This window comes from Protomyctophum bolini (assembly GCF_963924005.1).
Source record: "Protomyctophum bolini genome assembly, chromosome: 7".
Classification (NCBI taxonomy): domain Eukaryota; kingdom Metazoa; phylum Chordata; class Actinopteri; order Myctophiformes; family Myctophidae; genus Protomyctophum; species Protomyctophum bolini.
In genome coordinates, this window is record NC_137868.1 from 1,111,283 (window position 1) to 1,121,282 (window position 10,000).

Here is a 10,000-nt window from a genome sequence, read left to right on the forward strand (position 1 = left end):
ACACACCACCGTCACTCTATTCTGAGTGATGTGGGCTAGAGTTTAAAACACACCACACCACAGTCACTCTATTCTGAGTGATGTGGGCTAGAGTTTAAAACACACCACAGTCACTCTATTCTGAGTGATGTGGGCTAGAGTTTAAAACACACCACCGTCACTCTATTCTGAGTGATGTGGGCTAGAGTTTAAAACACACCACAGTCACTCTATTCTGAGTGATGTGGGCTAGAGTTTAAAACACACCACAGTCACTCTATTCTGAGTGATGTGGACTAGAGTTTAAAACACACCACAGTCACTCTATTCTGAGTGATGTGGGCTAGAGTTTAAAACACACCACCGTCACTCTATTCTGAGTGATGTGGGCTAGAGTTTAAAACACACCACAGTCACTCTATTCTGAGTGATGTGGGCTAGAGTTTAAAACACACCACAGTCACTCTATTCTGAGTGATGTGGGCTAGAGTTTAAAACACACCACAGTCACTCTATTCTGAGTGATGTGGGTTAGAGTTTAAAACACACCACAGTCACTCTATTCTGAGTGATGTGGGCTAGAGTTTAAAACACACCACCGTCACTCTATTCTGAGTGATGTGGGCTAGAGTTTAAAACACACCACAGTCACTCTATTCTGAGTGATGTGGGCTAGAGTTTAAAACACACCACAGTCACTCTATTCTGAGTGATGTGGGCTAGAGTTTAAAACACACCACAGTCACTCTATTCTGAGTGATGTGGGCTAGAGTTTAAAACACACCACAGTCACTCTATTCTGAGTGATGTGGGTTAGAGTTTAAAACACACCACAGTCACTCTATTCTGAGTGATGTGGGCTAGAGTTTAAAACACACCACCGTCACTCTATTCTGAGTGATGTGGGCTAGAGTTTAAAACACACCACCGTCACTCTATTCTGAGTGATGTGGGCTAGAGTTTAAAACACACCACCGTCACTCTATTCTGAGTGATGTGGGCTAGAGTTTAAAACACACCACAGTCACTCTATTCTGAGTGATGTGGGCTAGAGTTTAAAACACACCACAGTCACTCTATTCTGAGTGATGTGGGCTAGAGTTTAAAACACACCACAGTCACTCTATTCTGAGTGATGTGGGCTAGAGTTTAAAACACACCACAGTCACTCTATTCTGAGTGATGTGGGCTAGAGTTTAAAACACACCACAGTCACTCTATTCTGAGTGATGTGGGCTAGAGTTTAAAACACACCACAGTCACTCTATTCTGAGTGATGTGGGCTAGAGTTTAAAACACACCACAGTCACTCTATTCTGAGTGATGTGGGCTAGAGTTTAAAACACACCACAGTCACTCTATTCTGAGTGATGTGGGCTAGAGTTTAAAACAGACCACAGTCACTCTATTCTGAGTGATGTGGGCTAGAGTTTAAAACACACCACAGTCACTCTATTCTGAGTGATGTGGGCTAGAGTTTAAAACACACCACAGTCACTCTATTCTGAGTGATGTGGGCTAGAGTTTAAAACACACCACAGTCACTCTATTCTGAGTGATGTGGGCTAGAGTTTAAAACAGACCACAGTCACTCTATTCTGAGTGATGTGGGCTAGAGTTTAAAACACACCACAGTCACTCTATTCTGAGTGATGTGGGCTAGAGTTTAAAACACACCACAGTCACTCTATTCTGAGTGATGTGGGCTAGAGTTTAAAACACACCACAGTCACTCTATTCTGAGTGATGTGGGCTAGAGTTTAAAACACACCACCGTCACTCTATTCTGAGTGATGTGGGCTAGAGTTTAAAACACACCACAGTCACTCTATTCTGAGTGATGTGGGCTAGAGTTTAAAACACACCACAGTCACTCTATTCTGAGTGATGTGGGCTAGAGTTTAAAACACACCACCGTCACTCTATTCTGAGTGATGTGGGCTAGAGTTTAAAACACACCACAGTCACTCTATTCTGAGTGATGTGGGCTAGAGTTTAAAACACACCACCGTCACTCTATTCTGAGTGATGTGGGCTAGAGTTTAAAACACACCACCGTCACTCTATTCTGAGTGATGTGGGCTAGAGTTTAAAACACACCACAGTCACTCTATTCTGAGTGATGTGGGCTAGAGTTTAAAACACACCACCGTCACTCTATTCTGAGTGATGTGGGCTAGAGTTTAAAACACACCACAGTCACTCTATTCTGAGTGATGTGGGCTAGAGTTTAAAACACACCACAGTCACTCTATTCTGAGTGATGTGGGCTAGAGTTTAAAACACACCACCGTCACTCTATTCTGAGTGATGTGGGCTAGAGTTTAAAACACACCACCGTCACTCTATTCTGAGTGATGTGGGCTAGAGTTTAAAACACACCACAGTCACTCTATTCTGAGTGATGTGGGCTAGAGTTTAAAACACACCACAGTCACTCTATTCTGAGTGATGTGGGCTAGAGTTTAAAACACACCACCGTCACTCTATTCTGAGTGATGTGGGCTAGAGTTTAAAACACACCACAGTCTCTCTATTCTGAGTGATGTGGGCTAGAGTTTAAAACACACCACAGTCACTCTATTCTGAGTGATGTGGGCTAGAGTTTAAAACACACCACAGTCTCTCTATTCTGAGTGATGTGGGCTAGAGTTTAAAACACACCACAGTCACTCTATTCTGAGTGATGTGGGCTAGAGTTTAAAACACACCACAGTCACTCTATTCTGAGTGATGTGGGCTAGAGTTTAAAACACACCACAGTCTCTCTATTCTGAGTGATGTGGGCTAGAGTTTAAAACACACCACAGTCACTCTATTCTGAGTGATGTGGGCTAGAGTTTAAAACACACCACAGTCACTCTATTCTGAGTGATGTGGGCTAGAGTTTAAAACACACCACAGTCTCTCTATTCTGAGTGATGTGGGCTAGAGTTTAAAACACACCACCGTCACTCTATTCTGAGTGATGTGGGCTAGAGTTTAAAACACACCACAGTCACTCTATTCTGAGTGATGTGGGCTAGAGTTTAAAACACACCACAGTCACTCTATTCTGAGTGATGTGGGCTAGAGTTTAAAACACACCACCGTCACCCTATTCTGAGTGATGTGGGCTAGAGTTTAAAACACACCACCTTCACTCTATTCTGAGTGATGTGGGCTAGAGTTTAAAACACACCACCTTCACTCTATTCTGAGTGATGTGGGCTAGAGTTTAAAACACACCACCGTCACTCTATTCTGAGTGATGTGGGCTAGAGTTTAAAACACACCACAGTCACTCTATTCTGAGTGATGTGGGCTAGAGTTTAAAACACACCACCGTCACCCTATTCTGAGTGATGTGGACTAGAGTTTAAAACACACCACCGTCACTCTATTCTGAGTGATGTGGGCTAGAGTTTAAAACACACCACCGTCACCCTATTCTGAGTGATGTGGGCTAGAGTTTAAAACACACCACAGTCTCTCTATTCTGAGTGATGTGGGCTAGAGTTTAAAACACACCACCGTCACTCTATTCTGAGTGATGTGGGCTAGAGTTTAAAACACACCACCGTCACTCTATTCTGAGTGATGTGGGCTAGAGTTTAAAACACACCACAGTCACTCTATTCTGAGTGATGTGGGCTAGAGTTTAAAACACACCACAGTCACTCTATTCTGAGTGATGTGGGCTAGAGTTTAAAACACACCACAGTCACCCTATTCTGAGTGATGTGGGCTAGAGTTTAAAACACACCACCTTCACTCTATTCTGAGTGATGTGGGCTAGAGTTTAAAACACACCACAGTCACTCTATTCTGAGTGATGTGGGCTAGAGTTTAAAACACACCACAGTCACTCTATTCTGAGTGATGTGGGCTAGAGTTTAAAACAGCCCACAGTCACTCTATTCTGAGTGATGTGGGCTAGAGTTTAAAACAGACCACCGTCTCTCTATTCTGAGTGATGTGGGCTAGAGTTTAAAACACACCACAGTCACTCTATTCTGAGTGATGTGGGCTAGAGTTTAAAACACACCACAGTCACTCTATTCTGAGTGATGTGGGCTAGAGTTTAAAACACACCACAGTCACTATATTCTGAGTGATGTGGGCTAGAGTTTAAAACAATAAGATGTATTGTTATGGATATACCCACACCTTGACATGAACACATTATGGACAAACCCACACCTTGATTGACAAGTTCTTAGTATACAATATACAAAGTCAAACAATGTGACATGTTGAGTTTCCATTTCAATTTACGAAATCGATTCTTGAAATGAAAATGAATTTTCCTTCTTATTTTATCCGAAATGAGTTAATAGCACAGGTAGACATACTAGCATGTCTGAAATAAATATCAGAGCTGAAATCGAAAAAATGTAAAACAGAAGTGAACCTTTTCAAGCCTGTTTTCTCAACTCGCTGTTTCTCTGCCAGAAATATTACTCTATAAGCCAATATCTCCAAAACTGGTGGGTCAAACTGAACAGACCAATATGTCAATTTGAAGCTATGATTCCCTGCTTTCACATGACATGAAAAAAGTAAATTAAACAAAATCCAATATCAGTCACTCAGTCACATTTGGCCACACACGGTTTAAGTAAAGGACAATCATTCAAAACAACAAGTCATTCAAAACAACTCTTTAACAAACTTAAAGAGTCAAGGAAAGTCAAACGCTCCAGAGCAGAGAATCTTAGATGGTTATTCATACTCATACAGTGCTGTTTATGTGTGTGTGTGTGTGTGTGTGTGTGTGTGTGTGTGTGTGTGTGTGTGTGTGTGTGTGTGCGTGTGCGTGTGTGTGCGTGCTGCTCACCATCAGATGGTCGTTGATGACCATCAGCTCAATGTATTTGGTCTCGTCGGCGACGCTGCGAGACATACGATGAGCCTAAACACAATACAACACACTGTTAGCTTAACACGCTAACCAACCAGACAGATAGACAGACAGACAGACAGACAGACAGACAGACAGACAGACAGACAGACAGACAGACAGACAGACAGACAGACAGACAGACAGTCTGGAGCAACGGAAGCTCTGATCATGAGTAAAATATAAAGGTTACTATTCTTTGGTCCGACATACCTAAACCTAACCCCCGACCCAATGCTCCTTCGAACCAAAGATATGTCGGACCAAAGTATGCTCCCCAAATATAAATACTTCCGTCATACAGTCTGGAGCAACGGAAGCTCTGATCACGAGTAAAATATAAACGCTTCCTGTCATACAGTCTGGAGCAACGGAAGCTCTGATCATGAGTAAAATATAAATGCTTCCTGTCATACAGTCTGGAGCAATGGAAGCTCTGATCATGAGTAAAATATAAATGCTTCCGTCGTACAGTCTGGAGCAACGGAAGCTCTGATCACGAGTAAAATATAAATGCTTCCGTCGTACAGTCTGGAGCAACGGAAGCTCTGATCACGAGTAAAATATAAATGCTTCCGTCATACAGTCTGGAGCAACGGAAGCTCTGATCACGAGTAAAATATAAATGCTTCCGTCATACAGTCTGGAGCAACGGAAGCTCTGATCACGAGTAAAATATAAATGCTTCCTGTCATACAGTCTGGAGCAACGGAAGCTCTGATCACGAGTAAAATATAAATGCTTCCGTCGTACAGTCTGGAGCAACGGAAGCTCTGATCATGAGTAAAAAATAAATGCTTCCGTCATACAGTCTGGAGCAATGGAAGCTGTGATCATGAGTAAAATATAAATGCTTCCGTCATACAGTCTGGAGCAACGGAAGCTCTGATCACGAGTAAAATATAAATGCTTCCGTCGTACAGTCTGGAGCAACGGAAGCTCTGATCACGAGTAAAATATGAATGCTTCCGTCGTACAGTCTGGAGCAACGGAAGCTCTGATCGCGAGTAAAATATAAATGCTTCCGTCGTACAGTCTGGAGCAACGGAAGCTCTGATCGCGAGTAAAATATTAATGCTTCCGTCGTACAGTCTGGAGCAACGGAAGCTCTGATCATGAGTAAAATATAAATGCTTCCTGTCATACAGTCTGGAGCAACGGAAGCTCTGATCATGAGTAAAATATAAATGCTTCCGTCGTACAGTCTGGAGCAACGGAAGCTCTGATCACGAGTAAAATACAAATGCTTCCGTCATACAGTCTGGAGCAACAGAAGCTCTGATCACGAGTAAAATATAAATGCTTCCGTCATACAGTCTGGAGCAACGGAAGCTCTGATCATGAGTAAAATATAAATGCTTCCGTCATACAGTCTGGAGCAACGGAAGCTCTGATCATGAGTAAAATATAAATGCTTCCGTCGTACAGTCTGGAGCAACGGAAGCTCTGATCACGAGTAAAATATGAATGCTTCCGTCGTACAGTCTAGAGCAACGGAAGCTCTGATCGCGAGTAAAATATAAATGCTTCCGTCGTACAGTCTGGAGCAACGGAAGCTCTGATCGCGAGTAAAATATTAATGCTTCCGTCGTACAGTCTGGAGCAACGGAAGCTCTGATCATGAGTAAAATATAAATGCTTCCTGTCATACAGTCTGGAGCAACGGAAGCTCTGATCACGAGTAAAATATAAAGCAGAAGTGAAGTCTTTATAGCTTGCTGCTTTGGCAGAAAATAAAATGAATGTAAGATATTTTAAAATGAAAAGTGAACGGAAATGAGAGACCAAATCTCATCATAATCTAATGGAAAATAAATAATGGTCCTTAATTGTTATGAAGGAGGTTTGAAAACCACTGTTCTGTAATTAACCCTTACTGCGTCTGACAACGGACAACGGACATGAACCTTTCAGGGTTTTATTTGTGTTCCTTTGGCAGAGAATAAAGCCTCCATTATGATGATGAATGTTTCATGAAGAAAAGGAGAGAGAGAGAGAGTCTTATACGTACACGTTTAGTTTAAATGAAGCATGTGCTTGATTTCAACATGAGAAACATGCGCACGCACGCGCGCAAGCGCGCGCGCACGCACGCACGCACGCACGCACGCACGCACGCACGCACGCACGCACGCGCGCACGCACACACACACACACACACACACACACACACACACACACACACACACACACACACACACACACACACACACACACACACACACACACACACACACACACACACACACACACACACACACACACACACACACACACACACACACACTCCTAAAAGGTGTACCTGTCTCTTCTTCCTCCTGTGAACGACCTTTGACCCCGGAAATGGAGGGCTGGGGAACGGCGGCTCAGGGACGTCCCCTAGTGGAGGGTTAGGGAACGGCAGCTCAGGGACGTCCCCTAGTGGAGGGTTAGGGAACGGCAGCTCAGGGACGTCCCCTATAGAAAAGAACAACACACTGTTTCAGTGCATTTACTCACAAACACATGAAGCTGCTGCACGCGTTGTTTGTCACGATCACGCTAATTGATTGATTCATTGATTGATTGATTGATTGATTGACGTATTTGTGTAAAGGAGCAACTTGGACACTCAGGCATGAAGGGAGCACGAGTTAAGTCCGTTGCTCTCCCCCGGTTGGCGGAGGGTGTGTAGAGCCCAGGATCACAGTAGATGATTGACACAGGGGTGAAAAATGGGTTACAAAATCGTGGGATAAAAAAAATATATAAAAAATAAAAAGAAAACAGTTTGGAGAATTACAGTACATTTCAAGCACGACTCAAAACTTTCAGATTTTACGGCGGGGCCAGTTTCTAATTGCAGCCGTCCGTATAGGTCCCACGCTATACGAGCTTGTAGATCTGCTAAAGTATAACATAATACTATAAACCCGTCCAGAATGGGTTCATGCTTTGGTGTTGGTGTAGCTGTAACAGTTTATTTTATTTTATTTTATTTTTATCCCACGATTTTGTAACCCAGTTTTTCTTTTCACTGCAGTGCCAATTATCTAAGTAATCCTGGGCGCTACACTTCCTCTGCCAACCTGAGGGGGGCAGTGGACTGACCTCATGCCTCCTTCTATGCATGAGGAGTCCAAGCTGCTCCTTTACACCTGACAGGGGGGAGTTTCCCCGGCCGGACGTAGCGCGTGGAAGGAACACGTTATTCCGACCAGTTCCTTTCCCCTCCATCAGGCGCCCCGGCTGGCCAGGGGGAGGCAGTTTAGAGACCAGGATTACGGCATGTTACCCTAGGGGACACGGGGAGAACATGTGAGGGTACCTACCCTATAGGGGACACGGGGAGAACATGTGAGGGTACCTACCCTAGGGGACACGGGGAGAACATGTGAGGGTACCTACCCTAGAGGGGACACGGGGAGAACATGCAAACTCCACACAGAAAGGCCCTTTCGCCAACCCCCGCCTTCGGGTATGGGCACTGATGACGCGGAGGAGGAAACACGCCGCCAGCACCCACAGCGCCCCGAGCGGGAATCGAACCCAGGACCTTCTAGCTGTGAGGCGACAGCACTACCAACTGTGCCACCGTGCCTTTGTAACAGTTTAATCGTTTTGTCTTTGATATAATATACTAACTAGAATCACAATAACTTTATCTACAACATAAAGTCTCTGTACTAGTTGTTGTTATTGTCATGACCCTAACCCCCTTAGATAGAACTTCATGTAGACTTAGGGCCGATTCATACTCTATACTATTTTAACCGCTGTTTCGGCGCTGTAGAGTTCTGTTTCGGCGCTGTGGAGCTCAAATGATTTCGGCTCGTCAGACATTTTCAGTAGCACCGAAGAGACGACTTTAGGAGTATGAATCGGCCCTTAGGTAGCATTTATTTATAGCATGTTACGTAGACAGCACTAGAATTGCATTGTATGTAATCATAGCACTTCATAGTATATATGTAATATGTATAGTACAGTACAGTACAGTACAGTATAGTTATAGTATATATGTATAGTTTATATGTATAGTTTAAATGTATAGTTTCATTATAGATACTCCACTGTTACGTTCTTAGCTTACGCATGTTTCATGATAACTACCTTTTATGTATGTATGTGATGTAGCGCCGTGCTTTTTGTTATTGCTTACTGTAAATCACTCTGGATTAAGAGCGTCTGATAAATGCCTAAATTGTAATTGAAACTGTATTGTATAACCATTGTAGACTCAACTCATTGTTCTATCTATAGCCTGACATGACAATATTAAACTGTATATAAAATGTCATAATTTCACAGGAGAAACAGTGCAAAGATTTATAGCATGATGTTGAAACATTGATAGAACAGTACATTGTGATCATAATTTTTTAATTTGATTCAGCAGCACTAGTGAGTGATGACATTACAACTACTAGGTCTTTGGCTGGGGAGCTATGTATGTGAATCCCTAGACTCCTTCAAAACCTCTCTCAAAGAGCACCTACGGACGGCTGCAATTCAAAACTGCAGATGGGGCTCAGTGGCCAATTAATTATATATATATATATATATATATATATATATATATATTGACGTGAAAATGTTTGAGAACGACTGATACAGAAACATGAGAGGCTTTTCAGAAAACTGTCACCATTTAGAAGACATTAATGTAATCGTCCTCAGGTTTAAATAACTTAGTCTCTGTATTGAGTTAATGTGCCTCCATGTGAAATGTACCTGCAACCCCCTGGAGTGCCCCTAGGTGTCCCCAGAGCACACAATGTCATTGTGAAGCGCTGCATGGGTGTCTATCTATCTATCTATCTATCTTACCGTTGAGGATGTTGTCGAGTCCCGCCTTCCCTGCAGATTTATAGATCATATGGATGGACACATCCTGCTGAAACACACAGGAGAACAGAGTTATAGATCATATGGAACAGGAGAGAACAGATCTACAGTATGGATCATATGGAACAGGAGAGAAGCCAGAGATCGACAATGAAATACATCTGTTTACAAGATCATTTCAGATTTCATCAGGGAGACAGAGGGAGATACTAGGCTACATTAACTGTTAACTAACTAAATTAACACTTTTCGCAGGGGGGTGAGGGGGCGAGTCGTTTGGTATTCTGTGTACCGTACAATGAATGGAAAGGC

General features: G+C 43.0%; 1 protein-coding gene across 1 annotated transcript in view; it reads right to left on the minus strand.

Annotated features, from left to right (window-relative positions):
* adam22 (ADAM metallopeptidase domain 22) overlaps positions 1 to 10,000 on the minus strand; it is a gene marked incomplete at both ends in the record, with an annotated part of 108,409 nt that overhangs the window by 41,616 nt on the left and 56,793 nt on the right. The window contains 3 exons of the mRNA XM_080767285.1: positions 4,799 to 4,873; positions 7,164 to 7,240; positions 9,671 to 9,737. Coding sequence (XP_080623411.1) covers positions 4,799 to 4,873; positions 7,164 to 7,240; positions 9,671 to 9,737 — 219 coding nt within the window. The remainder of the gene's footprint in view (positions 1 to 4,798; positions 4,874 to 7,163; positions 7,241 to 9,670; positions 9,738 to 10,000) is intronic.